Below are 23,510 nucleotides of genomic sequence, written 5' to 3' on the forward strand. Positions count from 1 at the left end.
ACCAGGACCAGGAGAACAGAGCTGCTGGACCAACACAAGTTATACTGGGTCCAAAGCTGTGTACCTCAAGAATCTTCTCAGACAAACACCACAGAATCAAGGAATGGCAGCTCAAACTGTAGAAAAGAAAACAGAGCTTTTACCAAAACCTCAGGCCATATAGGTTGACTTTGAGCTTATCTAGTCCATCTATGACATTTTACCAGAGCGAGGAAGACAGTTTTAAACTGCTAGACTGTAGCAGAAATTCATGTAACATTATTTTACACCCTAAGAAATGAAAATAATATGTCCATGGATTATACCTGTATGTATAAAATAAGAAAGTAAAACTCAATATCACTTTAAAAATGAGTCCTGGCTAAATAGCATTGTTATGGTTAATACCGGAGTTAAAATGCAAACAGGAATGAATTGTGCAGTAGTAAGATGGTACCTGTCTCATTGTTTATTTCCAGCCTAGTCACTGGTGATTTTACAGTTAAACTCTCCTGCTGTTTTACATTTAGATTCCATTTCTACTGTAAGATTCCCCATTTCAATACTCGGAAGATGTTAATTATCACTATGAAATGTTTTAATCTTATATAACCAGTGGATAAGAGAGTGGACTCTGGAGCTGGACTGCTGAGGTTCTAATCCCAGCTCTCCAGTTATTATCTATGCGACCCTAGGAAAGAGTCCTAGACACTGTCTCCCTCGATTTTCTCATCTGTAAAATAGGCATAATACTACTCCTACTCTTATGATGGCTGTATTGTATGAGTTAATATCTGTAAAACTCTTACTACCATACCTAGCACATTGTAAGAGCTACATAAGATCAGAAGAGAAGCTAGAAGAAAACTAAACAAAGCATCACGTTTTTTTCACTAATGTAGAAAAAACAGAGAGAAAAAAATCCAGCTCTGTGCCCTTCTTGGAAGCTCCCACTGAAACTAGAACCCCACAGTCCAAGCTCCAAGAAAGTTGTGAGCTCATTCATTCAATTTGAAGGCCTACTACGTGCTGAAACTGACCACGAATCATACACAGCCTCTGCTCTCAAAGGGCTTACGGTCAGGTTAGAGATCAGAACTCTAATCCACTTTCTTACAGATGAGAAAACTGAGGTCCAGACAAGTTGTGCCTTGCTCAAGGTTACACAGTTGAATAGCAGAGGTGAGGCCAGAAGCCATGTCTTCCCACAACTCTCAATTCAGAACTCTCGCCAATGGGCCACCCACCCTTTTGAGCGCCACAGCTCAGCTTCCGTCTTTTATGACCTTCCCTTCTTTGCACCCACCGCCACCCCTCTCCCAAACCTGGAGCCTAGGGTTTAGAAAAAAAAACTGTAAGCCCTGAAGAAAAAGTCACAAACTGGGCATTTTGAACCTTCCCCTGCAAGAAAACGAAGGTTACTCTTTCCTCCCTGCGTTAACTCTTTCCGTGCCGCAGAAGTTGAGGCGCTTAAAAAAAAAAGGCCGAGTGGTCTCACTCAAGACCGAAAGAGTGGAGTCCCCGCCCCCTGGTGCAGACGCAGCGAAGACAGATGGGGAACCACCTGTCAGAGGGCTGTGGGCGGGGGCCGAGGCCGCGAAGACCGCGGGACCGGAGGGTGAGCGCCGCTGAGCGCACGCTCAGAGCAGACAGCTCGCAGGAGACAGGAGGTGATGGTCTAAGACCCTGTGAGCTGATGGCCAGTGGGAGGGGAAGGTAGTCGCAGAGACAGCTACAGGAGGTGGAGGATCCTGGAGGTGACAGCAAGATTACGGAATGGCGTGGGGCGGCTGAAGCGGGCCCGGCGGCTTCCGTGTGGACGCCGGGCGGGCGCGAGACGGACCCCGCCAGGTCGGGGGATGCCATGTCTCGAGAGCGGCCCCCCCGAACCGACATCCCCCGCAACCTGAGCTTCATCGCCGCGCTAACGGAGCGCGCCTACTACCGCAGCCAGCGGCCCAGCCTAGAGGAGGAGCCGGAGGAGGAGCCAGGCCAGGGCGGGACGCGCCTCGGGGCCCGATCCCGTGCTCACGCTCCGAGTCGAGGCCGCCGGGCCCGTTCTGCGCCCGCCGGAGGCGGCGGGGCCCGGGCGCCCCGCAGTCGCAGTCCAGACACCCGCAAGAGAGTGCGTTTCGCCGACGCGCTGGGGCTGGAGCTGACCGCCGTGCGCCGCTTCCGCCCCGGAGAGCTGCCACGGGTGCCCCGCCACGTGCAGGTCCAGCTACAGAGAGACGCCCTCCGCCACTTCGCGCCGTGCCAGCCCCGCGCCCGAGGCCTCCAGGTGAGCGGCAGGGCCACGCCCCTTCCCCGGGACCTCCCCTGCCCGGCCGCGGCAGCGGGGTGGGAGTGGACTTATCAAGGAACACCCATCTCTGTCTCCTATCCTGGGCTTTTGGGGGTCCCCATTGGCGAGTGACTCTAGGCCACGCCCCCAGCCGGGCGGCACTCTGACGGCGGGACGCCGGGGTCGACCTCGGATTGGTCCCTTGCGTCGCCCTGACCCCGCCCCCTGTCTCTTCCCTCTCTCCACCCGGGCTTCTTTCCCCTCCCCCTCTCCCCGCAGGAGGCGCGCGCCGCCCTGGAGCCGGCCAGCGAGCCCGGCTTCGCCGCCCGCTTGCAGGCGCAGCGCATCTGCCTGGAACGCGCCGAGGCGGGCCCGCTGGGCGTGGCCGGGAGCGCGCGCGTGCTGGACCTGGCCTACGAGAAGCGCGTGAGCGTGCGCTGGAGCGCCGACGGCTGGCGGAGCCAACGCGAGGCGCCCGCCACCTACGCCGGCCCGGCCCCGCCTCCGCCGCGGGCCGACCGCTTCGCCTTCCGCCTGCCCACGCCGCCGATTGGGGGCGCCCTGCTTTTCGCCTTGCGCTACCGTGTCACCGGCCGCGAGTTCTGGGACAACAACGGCGGCCGTGACTATGCTCTCCGTGGGCCCGAGCACCCGGGCAGTGGCGGAGCCCCGGAGCCCCAGGGCTGGATCCACTTTATCTGAGACGCCTGCGGCCGACGGCCGAAAAACCAAAGGCACCTGGGGGCTGGGGAAGCCTGAAGACGTGGCGGGGAGGAATGGGAGAAACCGGGATTGGCGGGGAGCTGTCCAAGAGAGTCAAGCGGGGGAGGGCGAGGAGGATGGGAGAAATCCTAGGGCTGGGGGCGTGGGCGGAATCAGCGAAGGTCGGGGAGACTGGGGTGGGAATCACTAGTTGAATGTGAGTGGAAGGAACCCGGGACTTAGGGAGGAAGGAGACCGGAAAGGGCATTGGGAGATTAGAAAAAAGCAGAATAGGGATGATGGTGACGTCCTCTTCCGGGAGTGGGCACTGGGAGAAGGTGAGTGGGTTCGTCAGGCCTAAGCAGTAGAAGGTTAAGGTACCTCGTTGGGATTGAGGAGGCATTTTGTGTGAGGTAGGAGCTCACCCCCGTGAAGTCATTTAAATTGCTGGCTCATTCCCTCTCCGCACCCGCCTTTGCCACCTCAGGTCCCCCAGCCCTGCCCATCCCAGCTTTAACTCAGCCGTAATTGCCTTGCTTAAACCCCAGGAACTTGACCATTGCTCCCAGTCCCTGGCATTATGACAGGATTCCCTCGTCACCCGATGGTCCCTGGCTTCAGTCTCCACAGACTGGCTGGGGAGTGATGGCAGGTAGCAGTGAGAGCTCCTTCCTCCAGCCTCCAGGCAGCTCTGGAGATTAAAATGAAGACAAAACAACTCCAGGCCGGTCCTTGTAGCCTGAGGGGGTTGGTACACTCAGGGGCTTCCAGAAAAATGCCAGCCTTACCTTTCTGGGGCGCCTTCTAATGACCTCTGAGCACTTTATGGACTGTATTTGAAAAGGGACAGTGAATCACAAGAATCACTATTCTGATTCTTTCTGCCTCAGAAGAAAAGGAAATCACTGACGACTAGCTGTATAATTTTGGGCAAGTTACTTCACCTGTCGGGCCCCAGTTTCCTCCTTGGAAAACTGGATTTGGATTAGGTGATCTCTTAAAGCCCCTTCTTGCTTTGACATTTTATGATCTGTGAAGGGCAGAGTGTAGATTGAAGCCACACTCTTCAACCTACAGTTGGAATGCTACAGTTCAGAACACAGCATCTGGCTGGGGCTGAGGTTAGTCCTCCAGTTTTTGACACATGTTCCAGAGACTAGGAAGCATCCCATAATCAGCCTGCAGCCTCAGGGTATTCCAGGGCCGCTTTCAAACCACAGCTCATCCTCTGCCCCTTGCTTTTTGCTCTTGCCCCACAGACTTCTGGCCTGGGTCCTCTGAGACAGCTTTGGGGAGGAACATCTCTCTGAGAGAAAAAGATGCTTGGGAGCCCCAAAGATGAAGCAGTGTTGGGGGCTCTCTTGAGGACAAAGGATTATGGGTATAAGAAATGAAAAACATTTCAAATCAAGAATCAAAGCAACTTGAAATTAAATGGCACTAGAAGATGGCAGTCTGCTCCATACCCTGAGCAAGTGAAATAGGAAAGCTAGACTCGTGTACTCATTCACATTCATGCCTTAAGTCTCTCCTCCTGGCTAACCTGCTGGTTTGTTTTTCCTTTCCTCTTACCCTATTCCTAAGCTCTTTGTTTTTCTCTTTCTTTGTCCCTCTCTCTTTTCATCACTTTCATTTTTCTTTTAGCATATAGGGTATTTACCTTCATTTTCTCTGTTTCCATTTGCCTCCCTCTTCTTCCTTGTTGATCTCTGCTATTCCTTCTCCCTCCAGAAGGGGTGGAGAACCTACTTCCTTTTTGCCAAGACCATGGTTGGTCCACCTTCCTCTCTCAGGCTCCTTCTTGACAGTCTTCTAGAAGGGAGAAGAGGGAAAAGAAGCAGTTCCTGATGCTGCAGATGAACAGGAGCTCCCAGGTAACTAGCCCCCCATACCCATGTCTATCTGTTAATGATTTCTCTAAGAAAATTCCTGGATCCCCCTCTTCCTTATCACTAAGTGAGAGAGAGTGCATGCACGTGTGCCCATACATGCATCAGAATAGAGCATGGGGCTTGTTACCATGCCCCTCCTGTCCAAAGCCTTAATCCTTTGAAGAAAGATGGCTGAAAGAGAGGAACCCCAAGTGATTTCTCAAACAGATGGCCATTTAAACACCATCTTTATCTGATGAAGAAAACAGAATTTCATGCATCTTGTGGATCACCTTCAGGTCACAGTTCCAGCAGAGTGAAGAGAGAAACTGTACTGGAAGCCACCAAGCAGTGCACTTTTTAGTCATCAGTGAAGAGCCCCAGGGAGGATAATGGAGCGGGAGGCTGGGTCAAGGCTCAGTGTGTAATAATCTCTGGCTTAATGTGTGTGCTTTACTATTACATTGTATTAACAATCATAATAGCTTACATTTACTTACCTACTAAAATCTGGTGTCTTGCATGCATTATAATTCTCAAAACACTTTGAGTTAAGTAAAACTATCCCTGTTTTAGAGATGAGGAAACAGCTCAGAAAAGCTCGGTAATTTGTTCACAATCACAAAGCTAGTAAATGACAGAGCTAGGCTTGTGAGCCAAGGAAATCTCCAGAGCCTCTGTATGCAACCAGGATGTTATATTTTTTTCCTTTAAAAGCAAAATTAAAAACCTTGCCATATCATCTCTTATTAGGAAAAGACCATAGTTTCTAATTGTGTCCTGCCTTCCTATCCTCCCAGTCTCCTAAACTGGCTTGCAGAAGGCAAAGCACTGAGGGTCCCAAGCTTCATCTGCTCCTTCCAGGAGCTTGCTGCTCTCGCCCGTGCCAGTGTCTCAGCTCTGCAGGATCAGCAAGGGACTACCCTGTTTGTCTGCTAGGGACCTTGGGAGCCCATTTGGACTCCAGCCTTTCCATACACTGGGATTCTCTCCTGGCCCTAGTCAACCCTCCACACCTGTTGGTGTGCCACACCCCTTCCTCCTCCCCCACCAGGCCAATTCTCTAAAGTTTCTGCTAGAAGGGTCTCCGACTAGGACAATTGCTGGATGGTCTGTGCTTGGGAACCCTGGTATTACTGAGTGGACAAAAGCAAACTGGTTGGAGGCAGGGAACCAAGAATACTACATTGTTCCCTGAGCTCTTTCTCTGAAAGAAGTACCATGGCTCACCCACCCCCCATTCTCAGCTTTATAGAACCAACACATGAATCTTCTGGTTCTTCCCGTATAGAGCTGCCCCCAGGCACTGGGGGTAAACTGATAGTCTAATCTGACATGGGGAACACTAGGAGTTTGGTGGACTCTTTAGAGATGTGTCATGTTAGACACTGTGGTGGGGACTTTCCTCTAAAGGCTGATGACTGTATGAACAGGAGCAATTTAGGAGGTAACATGTCAGCTGTGCACTGGGAAGTGCCATAAGAGAAACCATTATCATGGTCAGGGGCCTGGCTCCTTGAAGCAACACAGCAGGAACACTTGCCATTTTCTCTCATCCAGACCTCAGATGTCTTCCTACACCTACCTGTCTCATAGCCTTCCTCCTGTTCCTTTATTTCTCTTCATAATAAGCCCCAACTCCTCAACTCTCCAATCTAACTCCCACATTGCCTTGCTTCTAACACCTGTGTTTCTCTCGAACTCTGGATCCTTGGAATTCGCAGGTCATAGCATCAGAGATCTGAAAAGCCTTGTCTTTAGAGATCATTGGGTCGAGGCTCCCCTACAGATGACGACACAGGTCCAGAGATGAGAAGTGACCCCAGCAGGGTCACGGAATTTGTTAGTGCAGCTTGAAATGGGACTTAATCTGAGGTCTCCTGATGACATCCCACTGCCAGGCTACGAAACAGCCCTCTCCCCAGACCCGTGATTTTTCATGGCAGGAGATAATATTGGAAATGTTTCCTTTTTTGCTACTAGTTTCCATTTTCTTCTCCATCCAGGCATAAAGAAAAATAAAGGCACTTGTAGTTTTCTCTATGCCTCCAGCCTTGGCACTTCTTTTGGTGATATTGCTAAAGAGTGGAGTTGCTAAAAAGACTGAGTGATCCACCCACTGAATAGCTAACCTGGAAAGGAAATGAAAGTTTGCTATGTGAATTCCCCAAAAACCAATGTTCTCTTCAGGCCCTCCCAGAGCCTCCCCACCTTCTTCACAGCACTGCTCTGTTCACTGGGCCCCAAACTCATTAGCATTGTGCCTCAATTCAGCTTTCTTATGCACCTGCCCTCCCTTTTGGATAAAAGACCTTACATTTGAAATAAAGATGGAATATGAAAAGAAAGTATATCATAAGGTATTGAGAAATATTGTTTGTTTTGGGCTAGGGTGGCAAGAGACCCAGAAGCAAGATGCCTCCCTCTCATTCCCCATTTCTTAAAAGTCCTATTCTCGGTCCGCAGGACTCCTCTGCCTACGCAAAAGCTGGGTGGGAAGGAGATACAGAAGAGTTGGGCAGCCCTGTATAAAACACCCCAACAGGATCCCACCACCATTTTGGGTAGCAGTATGAAAAGTTACCAGGGCCCAGCACTTTAGTTCCCTGGCACCCAGCACCAGCTGCTGGTGCAGTTAAAGGATACAGCTTGGGTAAAAGCCCATGCTTCACCTTGGGTGGAGGGCTCTTCTTCATTAAGGGGGCCATCTAAGTTACATTCTGCTCCTTAAGCACTGGAGGGAAGAGCAAAGCCCTTTCTCCCATCAAGGGCAACCCTAAAGCAAAGGACGAAAATTAAGATGGAGAGGAAAAGCAAGGACCTCTGTCTAATCCAGAATGGAGCGAGAGAAATGGATTTAAAAGGAGGCATCCTTGAAAAACATCAAGTTCTAACGTAGTATTGACTTCCACATCACCTGAATGATGAAAGAATCCAATTACCCACAAAGTAATGAGACAACCTTCCTAATAGGGAAGCCCTCTTAGGATAGCCCGAGAAAAATCAGATGCCTCCTCATTACATCATAATGGCCAAATTGTGATGTCACTGCAGAGCACCCACTCTTTAGTACAGGTGGTAAGTGAAACGAGATATGCTGAAGGGTAGAGTCAGCATGAGGAGCAGACACCCAAGGAGAGGTAAGGGGATTCTCGCCATGGCTGATTGCCTAGGGTACCTCTAGGGCCCTACTGTCTTTCCAGACTTGTCACATCTTAGTTTGGCTATAGGTTTGTCTGAAATCCTTCTTCCACAAACTCCTTCACTGCAGCTTTTGCTATCTCAGATCCTCAATCCTTGCAGTTCTGATTGGTCAGCCCTCAGCTCTGGTATTAGAATTGGCTAAAGGCACACAGGGCACAGAACACTGGAGCAGGGTTTCCCCAAGTGAGGCAGAAATTCACCAGATCCATTTGGGTAGTCCCGGGGTAGATCAAAGTTTTTGGGCACCTGAAGCATACAACTTTTGGAGCCTTTTTTGAGAAAAGTATGTATGTTATGTACAAAAGTTAATAGATTTTAGGGACCAGCCCCGTAGCCAAGTGATTAAGTTCTTGCTCCACTTCGGTGGCCCGGGGTTTCATGGGTTCAGATCCTGGGTGTGGACCTAGCACCGCTCATCAAGCAATGCTGAGGCAGCATGCCACATAGCACAACCAGAAGGACCTACAACTAGAATATACAACGATGTACTGGGGGGCTTTGGGGAGAAGAAGGAAAAAAAAAAGATTGGCAACAGATGTTAGCCTGTTAGATGTTATGTGGGACGCCTACCACAGCATGGCGTGCCAAGTGGTGCCATGTCCACACCCAGGATCCCAACTGGCAAACCCTGGGCCGCCAAAGCAGAGCACACAAACTTAACCCCTGTGCCACCAGGCTGGCCCCTCAGGTGCCAATCTTTAAGGAAAAAAGTGAATATATTTTAGAATGAGAAGATATAAACAAATTACAATTTTTAAAAAGCTGACAAATACCACAAAGTCAAGAAAAATTTTAAAAAGTTATCTACCTGGCAAACCTATATATTTTTTCCTACAATTTTGTTTTTAGCTGCATGCTCTTAGATAACCTTAGATAACCTTTTCATGTGATTACTATATATGTTTTCTACAAAGAGTGGAGAAAGGTATTTCAGTCCTCTACATGATCATTTTTTAAAAATTCTTGATAATTTAGAAAAGTTTTGCCTTCACACTTTGTAAGTGATAATGTCATAATTTTTAAGGATTTTTGTCAAACTTGGGGACAAAACTATCACATTTCTTTGGTATATGTAGTGTAAGATTTTGGAGCATTTCAAATTTGCAGTGACTAATGTCATATGCTCTGAATTGCTGACATTAGGATCATTCCTGGAAGCTTTATGCATTCGTTTGCTAGGGCTGCATTAACAAAATGCTACAGACTGCGTGGCTTAAACAACAGAAATCCTCACAGTTCTAGAGGCTAGAAGTCTGAGATAAGGTGTCAGCATGGTTGATTTCATTCTGAGGGTCCTCTCTCCTTGGCTTACAGCCATCTTCACCCTATGTCTTCACATGGTCTTTCCTCTGTTCATGTCTGTGTCCAAATTTCCTCTTATAAGGACAACAGTCATATTGGATTAGGATTTACCCTAAAGACCTCATTTTAACTTAATTGGCTTTTTACAGACCCTATCGTCAAATACAGTTACATTCTGATGTATTGGGAGTTCCGACTTTAACATGAATTTAGGGGAACTCAGTTCAGCCCATAACACTATACCTACTATTTAACTATTCATAGAAGCTGCAAACCAGAGATGTATACGTACTAAACCCAAACTTAATGTATCCCCAACTCAGCTTCCTTAGCCAATCCTAAAATGCCCATGGCCTCTCCACCACCACCTGACAAAAGGGGAAGCGTGATGGAGGGAAAGTCAGAAAGGAAAGAGACATCAACCTTAACCAATTGCAGTTCAAATATTTTTTTCAAATTTTACAAAAACTGACTACATTAACACTTGCTGGGGCTCCTCCAGTGCTTTGGAAGAGGTCTGTGCAAGGGAGGACCCTGAAACTTCAGCTTGCTTGGCTATAGGGTCAATGGGCCTCTGGTCAGTCCTGCTACTATCTGAGCCATGCAAAGGGAGAGAGAATTTTCATCAAAGATGGGGGATTAACATCTCCATGTTGAGATAACATAATGAGTCCCCATTATTCAGCACTAGTCTCTGGGAGAGCTGGGAGTGTTATTGTCTTGCTAAAGGTGGGATCCTTCCCTCTCTGATATTGTTAGCCTGGATCTCTTCTTGTCTTCCGCTCCCCCACCCCATTCCACTCCATCTTCTAAAGCTTAGGGTAAAACTCACGTAACAGAGGGAGGCTTCAGCCTGCACTCCAGAACTGGGGCAAAGGAATTTCTTCTCCTTTTTTCCTTTTAGGAGAGGGATTTTCCCTCTCCTAAATTTGTCTTTGATTCTGCTCCCTACTCCACCTTTCATATTCTAAGGCCATGGTCAGTGATGCCAGAATGCCTAACTGAACCCTCCAGGGGCAGGCGCTAAATCCCACAGACAGTGCCTGCCTGGCTTCCCAACCAAACCACCATGAGTTCTTCCGAGTTAATCCAGTTTCATGAATTGTTTGGATTATGAGAGAATGACCTCTCCACTGAAAACTGAGGGCTGCCGCTGCCTAAAATGTTTCACTTTTCCCTTCCTTCATTACATACAAATCATTGGGGCATTGTAATAGTCACGATTCAGGAAAAGGTCTGTATATACTATCAGCCCTGGCTTAAACTCTGAGGGATCAAAACTTTCTGAATTTAAAACTGAGTATATGTCTTTCTGTTGTTTACGCCTATGATGCTTTTGCTGGATACTAGTTTGAAGGACGTGGGGCTGACTTTTAGGAGTTGAGATTGTTACTGAATGTAATAAGGGAGAGGGGGGAGGCAGGGGCAAACACAAGGCCAGCAACAGAAAATAGGGCTCATTGCTGAAGTAGAGATAATATTTCTGATGTCTGGCAACCCTGAAAGAGCTCTAGACCTTAAAGCAGAGCGATGAAGAATCAGAAGTAGCAGTTATGGCGGCTGGCTTTTGGCGGGTATATGGGGAGAGGTGAGGTCTGCAAAATATAGGGCAAAATCTGAAATTGCTTTATAAATTATTGTAACTACTATATAAGCTATTAAGTGACCTAAATAAGTAAGAAGAGACTTTTTCAAAGACCAGCATGAGAACAGAAGAGTCACTTCAGAAAGTATTGTTCCCAAGTTTTAGTCAGAAGAGTGAGAATCCCAAATACGCAAACTTTTGGCCCAGAACTTCGGAGTGTGTGGAATACTGCTTTGGTGAAAAGTATATTTTATTGTCATCCCTTCCTTGACAGTGAAAACCAAGGTCCCGAAATATGAGGCAGAGCTCCAGGTCTTCTTTATTAGGGCAGAGAGGGGTGGTTTGCAAGGAGGTGATCCCTCCAGCGCTTCGTTTTTGAGAACACCTGTCCGATGCAAGCTGGACCCGGGAAGGGGCCAAAGGCGCCGGGCTGCTAGCATCCTCGTCTTTCCGGGTGGCAAGACATTTGATCCATCTCGAACAAGTTGCTGGTTGCTCTAGGCGCTTCGTTTACAGTGACGCTGCTGACAGCGGTTGGGCCCTCGGCTGGGAAGGCGCGGCTCGAGTGTAAGGCTGGCAAGGGGATGCTCAAAAAGTCTTCCTTCAAGAGGAAACATGGGGAGTAGTTGTACGCGATCTGGAAGTTCAGCAAACTGCTGTGAAGTCCTTGGGGAATTCCGGGAGGAACATGGCCCAGGGTACTGGGAAGTTCCGGCGCGGATAGGTCGAGGGTTGGGGGAGGTACCCTTCGCGGCACCCTGGCCCCGGGGGACATCTCCACGCAGCCAATAGCCACCCGGGCTGAGGCCCATGCAGCCAATAGTCGACTTCAGCCGAGACCCACGCAGCCAATGGCCGGCCCAGTGCGTTCCGCCCGTACCCTCCTGCCTGCGCCCACCAATCGGAACTCGGGCCACCGTGGCACCGCCCCCAGAGCCCGCCCCACCCATCCGCCCCGCCTCCAATTCGCTGGAGCAGGGCTGGGCTAGCCGGCGCGCTCTCGGTGGCGGGGGGGGCAGTCCCGGTCCCGGCCCTCATCGCGGGTGGGCTCGGAGCAGGCCGCACCGGGCGGGAAGCCCACTCCTACCCCGGAGGCCCCCCTGCCCTTTCTCCCCCTTTCCCCCCGCGGCCCATGGTGCGAGGCTGGGAGCCGCCGCCCGGGCCGGACCGCGGTGAGTGATCCCCAGCCCCTTCGACTTCCCCCTCCCAGCCCCCGTACGATCTCCGACCTCCGGAGCCCCGTCCCCGCGCTGGGGGGAGGAGAACTCTAGGTTCGAAGTCGCCCGGTTCTCTCTCCTTTCTCCTCTGGACTTTTCGGTTCCCTGTTGTAACTGGGGGAGGGTGAGTGGGTGTGTAGGGAGGAGGGGAAGGCTGGGTGGGACGCCCTTGGCGAGGGGAGGATTGAGATTCGCCTGCTCCCTGGGGCTCATCGCCCCAAGTGCAGCAACTTTTTGTTCTCTGACCCAGTTTGGAGCCTTCTAGACTGCCTGTGAAATGGAGGATAGGAAAAACGTTTCCTTCCCAGGCCTCCCTCCTCCCCTCCACGACTACCTCCCGGCGACCTCAGCACACGTACAGAAACCTGGCCTTACTTCTGGGGAGCAGTAGCCTTTGGGAATGAAAGGTTTAGGAGAAACTGCCCCTTCTGACCCCCTCCCCAGCCATACTCAGAAAACCAACCAGGAAAGTGAGAACCCGAGTCCCCAGAGGTTCCCGGTGTTGCGTCCTAATCTGAGACTTCTAAACTGAAAGAAGACTCAAGCTGAGACCTGTTTGGTAATGTGGGCCCAGATCAGGTCTTTTATCATATGAACCTCCTCACCATACATTTGAAGCCCTTTTATATTGTATGATTAGGACAGGTAGATGGCAGTAATTGAAAAAACCAAAACAGCCAGTTGAAGTTGGGAATTTTTTAAATGATGCAAATAAATATCTTAAGCATTGTCATTAAAAATACGTTCATTTCACCAATCTTTTGGGGTAGTCCAGGCGTTTTCTTTGTGTAAGTCGGCTGACTGGAGTTCCCAATTGTCTTTCTAGTATAAATTACACAAGCAAATCTCAAATCTGGCTGCACCCTGAGAACTTTTTAAAACTACTGAAGCCTGGGCCCCAGTCCAGACTAATTAAGTCAGAAAGAGTAGGAGGGTGCCTGGTTTAAGTTTCCCAGGTAATTCTAACGTGCAGTCTGAGACAGGAGCCACTGCCTCTCATCATCTGTGATTTCCAGGTTTGGTTTCTTTAAAGTGGAATGAGAATGTAAACACTTTTAAAGCAATCTGAATGCAGAATACTTTTCAGATTAAGTCCCCTTAAAAAAATCTTTTACAGTTGTCTTACCTACTCTCAACAATTTTTATAATGTGCACTCCTTTGTATTGTCTTTCCAAAGCATTTGACTTTGTTTTCATAGGAACAGTTTTTAATGCACTGATTTTTCATAGGTTTATGTGCTGTTTAATTAGTTATTTATAAATATAGAAAAACAACGGGCATAACCAGGTTTGGAATCACACACAACTGGCCCAACCACACAGGGCAGCTGAAGGAAGCAGATGATTTTGGCATACTAGGGAGTAGCTTCCCCAGCTCTAGTGTCCAGTGCACTATGGGTATTGGTCATGTAATCCAGTGGGTCAGTTAAGCCAGGCTCCTGGCCTAATTGAACACCCCTCCCTTCCACTCTTGCCAACTAGCATCACCAATACCCAGTCCCTTCCAGAGTTATTCAGATTCTTGTCTTCCATCCTCTCTTTCCATTCATTCACATTAAGCTTTTTGTTCCTCTTTAAGCAATTACCACCATTGCCTTTATTAAGTTTTGAGGACATAAAGCAGAAGTTCTTAACCTGGGCTTCTGGGCAGCCAGTGACCCCCTGAGATTATACATATAATGTGTAAGTGTGAATGTCTATTTTGGTGGGGGGAAGGGGGTAGGCATAACTTTCTAAGGTCCTTTTATCCATTCTCAAAGAAGTTCACAATCCAAAAAGTTAAGCACATACGTTGAAAATCACTAAACATCCTTTAAGGTCCTTAAAACTGTATCAACAACACACATTTCAGGCGTTCTTCAGTTCTCTGAATAAAGATTTAGGGAATTTAACAGGATCATATCTAGTGTCCCACTTGAACTTTCTCCTGCTTTCGTCATAAGCCTAGGCTCAAGCCTTAAGTTCTGAACACCGCTTTTTCTAGGATTGTGTGAACACCCAGATAAGTTTAAGGCAGCCCATTCTTTTCTCCCATCTGCCCAGGGGTATAGAAAGCTCAAAGGGAAAGAAGGGTGTTATCCTGGCTCTATATTTTTAATTAGTGACTTTAAGTAGCAGTAGGACATATCTGGCATATTTAAGGATACAAGTTTCGTAATTACTCAGAATTGATATTCCCATCTCCACTGCCGCCACCTCTGCCAACAGAAGTCCTTTTTCCACCCTCACCAAATGGAGGCACAAGAACACAAGACACTGTAGTGTCTTCACTGTGGTTTTGATTACTGTAGGGTCTATCCTACTTGTTAGAGTTCTCCTGAGTCACTCTCTGGTTGTAGTGTCTTCCTACTTCAAAGCCAGATTCTTCCAGGGAGATACCAGCTATACAGCTGTGCTTTGATTTAAGCCTGATTTGATACACCATTCTGTATCAAAAAGTCTTCCACAACCTGTGTTTTGAGTAATTGGAAAACTGTGGATGTATATAGTACACCAAATATGATATTTGCATTACTGCACGTTACAGTGAAATACCAAGCTGATGCCATGAGAATCAGGAATCATAAACCACATGAATGAAAGCAAAAATGCCTCCTTGTAGGCTTCTTGCTGTACCTGCCTTATGTTCCTGTCTGGCAGTCTTCATCCTCACACTGGACTGCTGTATTCCTTATGCTACATTTTCTTCTTATCTAAAGTGCTACTGTGTTCTTAAGAACAGGACACAAATAAGGTTAACTAAGTGCCAAGTATTGCAATCATAAAATATTCTCCAGCTTAGATTTGGTGGTGTTCCTGGTGGGCCACAATTTCTAAATGGCTGTGCAAGCAAGTCCTCACAGGCTACTCAGCTGTGTCCAAAATGAACCTGGAGGGTAAAAGGTAGAGCTACCACGTTGCAGTCCACCTGGCAGTCAGAAAGACTTTATATCCAAATTATGGATTCAATTCTCCTAAAGCAGTGACTTTCATTTTTAAAGCAGCAAAATCCATTCTGGAATTATATCCAAGTCCAAAAATGTAAAATCATAGAATTAAGACTCTACAAAAACAGATTGAAAACAGTGATTTTAGAGGATTTCAGTCTTTGCCTCATTTCCCCCGTTGTCTAGGAGGAGCATTACCTTATATCAGAATCACCCCATGAGGCTCAAGTAATGAGAAAAGCTTCTATGTATTGAGCCTTTACTTTGTTCTAGGCATAACGTCAGGTGCACTTTTTCATTTAGTCATAAACTTGCAAAGTAGGTGCTGTTCTGACCTCCTGTTTTTCAATGGGAAACAAGGCTTAGAAAGGGTAAATAACTTGCCCAAGGGCAGCAGCACTGTAGGAAATGGTGGAGCTGCAGTTCATTAAATCTGCCTCACCCCAGACCTCCCCCTCTAACAGGACCTCCTACAGATGACCCCTAGCACATAGTAGGTGTTGGGTAAAATATAACTTTACATACACTTAGCACTGTCTCCATTTTTTACACATGAAGAAACCAAGGCTCATATAAGTCCAGTAACTTTTGCCCAGGATCACATAGCTGGTAAGTCCAGCACTGGGATTCAAACTGCAGGCTGGCCTTACTCAAGAATCATTTCTACCCACTTTGCCATACTGTCTCAATTTACCCTTTAAGGTTCTCTTCAAGCTGTGTTGCTTTTAGGATCTCTGCATGGCCTTCAGTTTGTTAAATTTACTTGTTAAAAGGGAATGGTGACACACATTAAAATGCTTCCAGATCTTTCTCATCATCATATAAAATCCCCGATATTACACTGCTCTATCTGTAACTCTCTGGACTTGAGAGTTTTCTCAATTCATCATGTAGCATTTACATAGGAATCCTGTCCTGTCCTTAAAAATTTGTCAGAAGTAATATTTATAAACTCAAGATGGGATTCCTCTAGGAGTAAAGGGTGACAGATGTGTCAAAGAGTCTCTAATGCCCACACATAGAGCCAAGTTAAAATTCAGTCAACAGAACTGTTCTGGGAAATAAGTGGAGCAGGTGTTTCAGGAATGAAGCACAGTGGGGGCTATCCCTGCAGTCTCCGCACCCATAACCCTGCGAGCTGGTGCTGCTGGGTAGCCTGTGGGACCTGGCTACAATTTATTATGAGCCTGCCCACCTGGTCACGAGAAGAAAGCTGGACTGAGAGATAAGAGCTGCAGGCCTTCCGCCCTGTGTGGAGGGGGCTGCTAAAGTCTGAGGGAGCTCTAGGCTCCCTGGAGAGAGACTGAGCAGTTGGAAGAGACAAAGGCTAGGGGGAGGGGTAACCATTGTTCCAAGCATGACTTGGGGGGGAAACAGTCCCCTCTCTTTACTCTCACCAGACCTAAACCCAGTGGAGAGTAAGCCCCATTGATCCCAGCTATCTGACCTCTCCTACTGAAAGAAAAAATAAAACTATCAGGTCTGGGCTTAGGGCTTAAAGGTACTATCTTTCCCCTCCCCCAACACTCCACCACTAAGAAGGGAAAGAAAAGGTGGCTGGGGGCTGGGCAGAAGAACGGTGCTGTCCTACCTTCTAGATATTCATCCAGTATATTCCCGACCTTTCACCACATTCTAGAGATAATCATAAATTGTTAGGAGCTAAAAAAGTTTGGAACAGTTCTGAGATTACCACTCGTCTTGTTTTTGTGGTTGAGTCTTCATTTTGTAACTCTTGTTCCATGAACCTAGAGGGTGAAGTGAGTTTGAATTGGAAAGATAAAGGCTATGTAAGGATGAGTTTTCCTCCTTACCCTCTAAAGACAGATTTTGTCTTGGTGACAGTACTCACTAGTCATGTGACTTGGGATAATTTAACTTCTGTGGACTTTGGTTTTTTCATACATACAATGGGAATTATAGAGGCTCTGATGACTTCATAAGGTTATGAAAATAGGAAACTGTTAAAGCACTTTAAATGCAATCCAGCACAGTACACATAGGAAGTTAATTGTTTTGGAGTCCAACATTTTGTTTGGTAGAAATTAAGCAATGGGCCAAAGATGAGCCCCAGTGATTGAGCTGTTTCTCTTCTTATTACAGCTATCTCTGAAGGGCACAAATCAGAAAACACCATGCCTCCTAATAAAGAGGCCAGCAGTCTTAATAGCTCCCCCGCGGGGCTCATCTGCCTCCCTCCAATCTCCGAGGAACTCCAGCTTGTGTGGACCCAAGCAGCCCAGACCAGTGAGCTGGATGGCAATGAACACTTGCTACAAACCTTCAGCAACTTTCCCTATCCCAGTCTAGCAGATATTGCCCTTCTCTGTCTACGCTATGGGCTGCAGATGGAGAAAGTCAAGACTTGGTTCATGGCCCAGCGCCTCCGCTGTGGCATTAGCTGGTCATCTGAAGAAATAGAAGAGACTCGAGCCCGAGTGGTCTACCATCGGGACCAACTCCATTTCAAATCCCTTCTCTCTTTTACTCATCATGCAGGGCGGCCCCCAGAGGAGGTGCCTCCTTCTCCAGTGCCACCTCCAGAACAAGTTGGTCTTGCAATAGTGCCCCTGAATCTTAGCGAGCCCACCCAGATGAAAGGATTAAAGGTAGAGCCTGAGGAGTCCTCACAGCCACTGAGTCACCAGAAAGCAAAGGAGCCCCTGATGGCACCTGGCAGTGGGGCATTCCCCCACCAATCAAATTTTTGGCAGGATCTTCAAAGTAGTGGCCTCTCTAAGGAGCAGGCAGGCAGGGGTCTTGACCAGTCACATGGCCTAGGTACTGCTTCCTGGAACCACTCCACAACCGTCCACCAGCCACGTGCTCGGGATAAGCCCCCACCAATCTCATTACTTGCCAGTAGTTGTAAGCAGGAGTCAGCATCTAATATGACTCCTTCTTCTTCCTCTACCTCTTCTTCCTCTTTCCAGGTACTGGCTAATGGAGCTACCGCCACCTCTAAACCCCTCCAGCCACTGGGCTGTACCCCACAACCACGGTCACCCAATGAACAGGCACTACCCCCACATCTGGAGCCAGCCTGGCCTCAGGGGCTAAGGCATAACTCAGTACCAGGTAGGGTTGGCCCTGCAGAGTACCCTTCCCCAGATATGCAACGCCAGCGAAAGACCAAGCGCAAAACCAAAGAACAGCTGGCTATCCTCAAGTCGTTTTTTTTACAATGCCAATGGGCACGGCGGGAGGATTACTATAAATTAGAACAGATCACTGGTTTACCTCGGCCAGAGATCATTCAGTGGTTTGGTGACACACGCTATGCCTTGAAGCATGGGCAACTAAAATGGTTTCGGGACAACGCAGTCCCTGGTGCCCCTAGTTTCCAGGACCCAGCAATTCCCACACCACCGCCTTCAACTCGCTCCTTGAATGAATGGGCTGAGACACCACCTCTGCCAACTCCCCCACCCCCACCGGATATACGACCCTTGGAGAGGTACTGGGCAGCCCACCAACAGCTACGGGAAAGAGACATCCCTCAACTGAGTCAGGCGTCAAGGCTTAGCACCCAGCAGGTACTGGATTGGTTTGACTCTCGATTACCTGAGCCAGCTGAGGTGGTGGTTTGTCTAGATGAAGAGGAGGAAGAGGAGGAGGAAGAACTGCCAGAAGATGAGGATGAAGAAGAGGAGGAGGAGGAGGAAGACGACGACGATGATGATGACGTGATCATACAGGACTGAGTGGGGGGCTGAGGGAGGGGAGGTCTGTTACTAAAAGATGAACCAATTTAGTCACTGTTTAAACAAAGAAACCACATTTTTTTAATTACCTTGTGGCAAAGAACTGAAAAGCTTTCTGTTCTTGAGGTTGGGGCCAGGGGGATGTAGTGAGGGTGGACCAGGGAGGATGACCATAGGGCACAAAGTGAGGTGGGGATTGGAAATCCAGGCCTCTAGCCTCAGTGAAGAGAGCGCTAAGGATCTGGTCCAAACTATGGGCTGGGTAAAGCCTCTTGCTCTCCTCCTATCTGCTGTTCTTTTCCCTTAGTGTACTACAGAGAGGCCAGACTTTGGCCCCACGTCCATAGGAGGACTGGAAAGGAGGAGTAAAGAATTTTGATTCAATTGATGATTCCAGTGCCTCCCCCAGTCCAAGCATTTTCCCTGGAATACAAGGCTACCTTGTACCCCTTTTCTCTCTGAGCACAAGTCCACGCATAATGCAGCAAAGAATCTCAGTATGTCCCGTCTCATCACAAATACTTCCTCTTCCTCATCCCAACTTGACTGTGTATCTTTCACCTGCTTCATTATTGAGTCACACAGGTAGCAGAATATTTTCTGATACTGGGGTCACTTTGCCTTTTACCTTTTTAACTCTTTCCAAAATCCCCATTCTGTTCACTATTTGTCTCAGGGTAAATCTTCCCCCACGGAGCTTGTGAAAAAGTTTAATGATTTGGTGGAGAGTAATTTAGACTGGATATTTATTGAAGGTGGGAATTAGGGGAGATGTCCTTTAAAAAAGTAGATTAGGTTACAGAGAGAATAGAGGAGAGGGAATGATTTCGACTGTTCAGAAGACAGTGCAGGTGGGTTCCAGGTTTGGTTTTACAAACCTGACACTCCCTCCTGCCTACCTTGACAGACACTGATTTTTCATCTTTTTGGTGTTGGTTCAATTTTTGTCCAGAAAAAGAGACTCTTCCCTTTCTTTATAGGATCTGTCTTGGGGACAAAGGGACCATGGTCTTTAACTAAACTAATTATTGATGTTTTAGAATGGTTTTCATCAGTTGGGGTCAGATATAAAGATATCAATGGATTAACCATCTAGAAATAAGAGTGGAAGGCCCAAATTGCTAGAATAATAAAAAGGCCAAAAATAAAATTGTTTCTCTCTCTTCCACTTTGCCACTTCTATGGTTTAGAGCCTAATGGAGCCAAATCCATTAACATTCTGATTTAGTATACTCTTTATTTATTTATCTTTTGAAGCAGCAGGATATATTGAGGTATATTAAAAGAACAAAAGCTTTAAAGGGCAGTAGAGCAGTATCACTAGGCAGATTCTTTCCTGCACCTGCTACAGCACGGGCTCTTGCTCAGAAGAGGAGGTGTCCAGCAATGCCTTTAAAAATAAATTCACAGTTCAGAATAGGGATCCCAGTTTCTAGTGGGATCCTAGTTCAGCTTCAGGGTCATTCCCAAGACCTAATTTATTTCTGGCAGATGTTGGCTGTGTTTACATTTTTCCAATATTTTTTTATTAAGGCCTGCCTGCCAGTGGCCCACTCATTTAATTCCTCATTTCTACTTCTTAGTACCCAAAGAAGAGTAAGTGTTTGATCTCAGTGGTAGTGTTCTTTGCCCATTCCACCATTCTACAGCTTGTAATACCAACAGAGTTCCAATACCAATGAAAGGGCATCCTCTTTATTTTATTATGTATGTACTTTAGTGAGCTTAAAGTCTGTCTGCAACTGTTATCAGAAAGGAAAATCAACACATTTAATAGTAACTAGGCAGAGGAAACAACAGGCAAACAGAAAAAGTATAATAAATTAGGACAAGGAACAGAGTTGTTGCTTGTTAACATTGGCAATGGGAGAATACATATCCAAAAATGAAAGCCAGAAATAAAACACAGGTAATGAGTATATTACCCCCATACCCAGTGATGCCAAGAATTGTTTTTACAACCTTTGTTTCAAGTTATAGGAAATGAAGGAGCTACATATGTCTTGCAAGAGAAATAGAAACATCTTCCTGAAGCACAAGCCTTATATAAGACCTGACTACTTTCCTAGGAGGTAATACAGGGTGTATATGGTAAAGATCGAGAAAGATAAGGTACAGAGTGAAACCAAGAAACAAGGCAGGGGTACATTTTCCAAGGCCATCATGCCTAATGGGTATTGGATGCTACAATCTGTCGTTCAGCAGTATGTATAGATCAGACCTTGAAGACGGTCTATCTGGAAGTGGTCCATGCTTCTCTCCCCCTGGCTAATGCCATCTGCCTCTGTTGGTAGAGAGTCTGCAGCAGAGGACAGGAAGGCAGATATGGGTATTTACAACAAAAAGGGTAAGTAAGGCCCTGTCCAGCCATTATGTGAAGTTTATTGGGACAGTAAACCACTGCTGTTGCTTCCCCATAGTTTTCTCCATTGCATGGTAACGTTTCCAAACAGATTTAATAGGCCTAGCATGACAAAGGCTTTGTTGCTACTTAGGAAACTCGGGAACATTTCAGTGTTTTATGGTGATAAGGTGGCAGAATATTTGAAACACTACTTTGGAAGACCTGGAATGTATGACTACCATGCCCAGAGATGATTACCAGAGAGACAGCATTCTGATGCCTCTGGGAAGGTGGCACTTTCTTTAATAACTCTTTTTTTAAACTTAATTATGGTAATTTTGAAAAAATACAAAAGCAGAGTATTATAATGAACTCACATGTCCCCATCACCCAACTTCAACAAATAACTCAGCCAATTTTTCTTTCTACTCTCTCACTGCCCCTGTCCACTAGACTATACTAAAGCAACACCCAGACAACTATTTAGCTTCCTATCCATTAGTATTTTAGTATCTCCAAAAGATAGACTATTTAAAAAAAACATAACCACAATAGCATCATGCCTACAAAAAAACTATTAACAGTTCCTTAGTATCAAGTGTACAATAGGTATTCAATTTTCCTCAACTTTCTTATAAATGGTTTCTATAGTTTGTTTCAATCAAGATCCAATTAGGGGCCACGTGCTTGTAGATGGTTTATATGTCTCATAAGTCTTTTCTCCTCTGTAGGTTAATCCCTCCATCGGTGAGGATCTGAGAGGAGGATTTATTTCCCTAGTGTTGCCTCTTAGGACTTAGACCCTAATTTCTTGCTGATGAAAATAAAGGGCATTTTGGAATATGAAAGCAAAATATTTGGGTACTTTAGTATGTCCCTGGGGTCACCAAGAGCTTGGCATGGAAAAGGGCCTGAAGATTCTCAAAACCCAAGCCACAAAAGTTAACTTAAAAGGCAAGACCGGACATTTCATTTAATAGAGCTTCTTACAAACCTCTCTCCTCACTCCCATGCCCTTTTCCTCTTGTTGCCTGCATCAGAATCATAGTCCCATAAATTTACAAAATATTATTCTAGCTATCTCTGGAGAAGCAAACATGGTTTTTCCTAGTTCAAGCAGTACCTCTACCCTAAAGATATATTCCAGTGAAAATACTTACTTTGTGGAACTTCTGGGAATGTCAGTTGTGTCCACAAACTTAGTTCACGATGGCCAAGACCTCTCAGTTTAAAGCCTTTCACTACTGTGTGACCTAATTTTTAAACCCCAAACCAGGAAGCTAATCTGACAGGACAGAATCTTTGGAACTGAGACCATTCTGGAAAACTGTGAGCATACGGTTACCATTCTTGAAACCTATGTTATTCTCCATTGGTTACATTCTAACCTTAACAGGAGGCATTTAGTGCACAGGCCCAACCTGGGAGCTTTTCATGCACAGACAACTTAGACTAGCCAGGGCTCACCTGCAGGACTGGTAGCTGGAAACCAGGAAGGCTCTCTGGTGTGGTTCTCCTCTCCCTCTGACCTGAAGGATAGAGTGGATGGTGAAAGATAACTTCCTTGGGCAGTTCTTTGGCAGGGTTACTTATGGATGGGGGTAAATGAGTAGTTCTCAATCTGCAGTATGCTACTCCAAAGGGAAAAGACAGCTAAATAATTTAAGAGGTGGGTTATAAAGTTCATTCTTTTCCTCTGAGGATAGGATGCTGACAGAGAGGTCTGAGATTTGAGTTTAACTATGAGTAGAAAGATGTAGAGGTAATATAAAGATTTTGGTGAGCTATGGAAGATGACAGCCCCTTATCAGGAAGACTGGTAACAGAGGCACTTTTTGTTAATTAACAAGATGGAGAGAAAAAAGGATACTGGTTTTATCATTCTCATTCAGAACTGAGCTCCCAGCAATGTTCAAACATAGGAATCTCAAAAGAAAAAAAAAAGCCAGTTTAATTTTTAATTCTTCAGGTGACCTTCTGGCTAAATAGCATGACTAGACCAGTGACACGATGAGTGCTATTTAGGCAAAATCCAAAGCCCCCTTCACTGTGAAGGAAATGGGATAACTCTTGAAGAATCACACTGGAAACGATGCTCTTGGGGGTAGGGGGCGCAAATCCCAACTTCTTTTCACCCTGAAAATCTTCATTTTAATATGTATGTCAATAGTTTAAGTTCCACTCCTTTGGGAATGTTATGTAACTTACCCGAACTGTTGGGGGTGAGGACTCCATTTAGGGATGGTCTGAAAGAAAAGATCCCTTGTCCAGAGGAGGCAGATGAAGGTCTAAGAAGGGAAATAAAAGCATCAGCAGAGAAAAGGAAGGGCAAAGGTGAAAAGCATATGTAAAGGAAGAGCCTATACATCTAGTCCAGAAAAGAATAAATCC

At 46.8% G+C, this 23,510-nt stretch overlaps 3 protein-coding genes across 8 annotated transcripts in view; 2 read left to right on the plus strand and 1 right to left on the minus strand.

Moving 5' to 3' along the window:
* Positions 1–1,287: 1,287 nt before the first annotated feature.
* PPP1R3E (protein phosphatase 1 regulatory subunit 3E) lies at positions 1,288–7,174 on the plus strand. Of its 3 annotated transcripts, none has more exons than XR_006887735.1 (3): positions 1,288–2,260; positions 2,543–4,839; positions 5,136–7,174. XR_006887735.1 is itself a non-coding variant. In XM_046655517.1 (3 exons), the coding sequence occupies exons 1-2, from the start codon at positions 1,844–1,846 to the stop codon at positions 2,963–2,965; spliced, it is 840 nt and encodes a 279-aa protein (XP_046511473.1). In that variant the 5' UTR covers positions 1,288–1,843; the 3' UTR covers positions 2,966–2,997; positions 4,225–7,174. The 3 variants fall into 3 exon arrangements, 2 of the variants coding, with proteins under 2 accessions (XP_046511473.1, XP_046511472.1); XM_046655517.1 differs by having other exon boundaries at positions 2,543–2,997; positions 4,225–7,174; XM_046655516.1 differs by having other exon boundaries at positions 2,543–7,174.
* A 4,200-nt stretch (positions 7,175–11,374) lies between these two features.
* On the plus strand, positions 11,375–19,925 carry HOMEZ (homeobox and leucine zipper encoding). The gene is made up of 2 exons (XM_046655048.1): positions 11,375–12,099; positions 17,175–19,925. Exons 1-2 carry the CDS (start codon positions 12,060–12,062, stop codon positions 18,773–18,775), a joined length of 1,641 nt encoding a protein of 546 aa, XP_046511004.1. The 5' UTR covers positions 11,375–12,059; the 3' UTR covers positions 18,776–19,925.
* A 117-nt stretch (positions 19,926–20,042) lies between these two features.
* The window catches only part of RNF212B (ring finger protein 212B), a 28,917-nt gene continuing 25,449 nt past the window's right edge, over positions 20,043–23,510 (minus strand). For 3 of the 4 annotated variants that reach the window (XM_046655051.1, XM_046655049.1, XM_046655050.1), the window contains exons 13-15: positions 23,328–23,407; positions 22,587–22,648; positions 20,043–21,074 (exon numbers count right to left, since the gene is read on the minus strand). In XM_046655051.1, the coding sequence (XP_046511007.1) occupies positions 21,009–21,074; positions 22,587–22,648; positions 23,328–23,407 (208 nt within the window). In that variant the 3' untranslated portion in view covers positions 20,043–21,008. The remainder of the gene's footprint in view (positions 21,075–22,586; positions 22,649–23,327; positions 23,408–23,510) is intronic. The other variant, XM_046655052.1, reaches the window with a different exon arrangement.

Source organism: Equus quagga, chromosome 2, assembly GCF_021613505.1.
Source record: "Equus quagga isolate Etosha38 chromosome 2, UCLA_HA_Equagga_1.0, whole genome shotgun sequence".
Classification (NCBI taxonomy): domain Eukaryota; kingdom Metazoa; phylum Chordata; class Mammalia; order Perissodactyla; family Equidae; genus Equus; species Equus quagga.

Bases quoted from the DNA above. Each gene is read 5' to 3' on its own strand.
- PPP1R3E (XM_046655516.1), top strand. From the start codon at position 1,844: ATGTCTCGAGAGCGGCCCCCCCGAACCGACATCCCCCGCAACCTGAGC. The intron at 2,261-2,542 runs GTGAGCGGCAGG...CTCTCCCCGCAG, and splicing joins CCCGCGCCCGAGGCCTCCAG to GAGGCGCGCGCCGCCCTGGA.
- HOMEZ (XM_046655048.1), top strand. From the start codon at position 12,060: ATGGTGCGAGGCTGGGAGCCGCCGCCCGGGCCGGACCGCG. The intron at 12,100-17,174 runs GTGAGTGATCCC...TTCTTATTACAG, and splicing joins GCCGCCCGGGCCGGACCGCG to CTATCTCTGAAGGGCACAAA.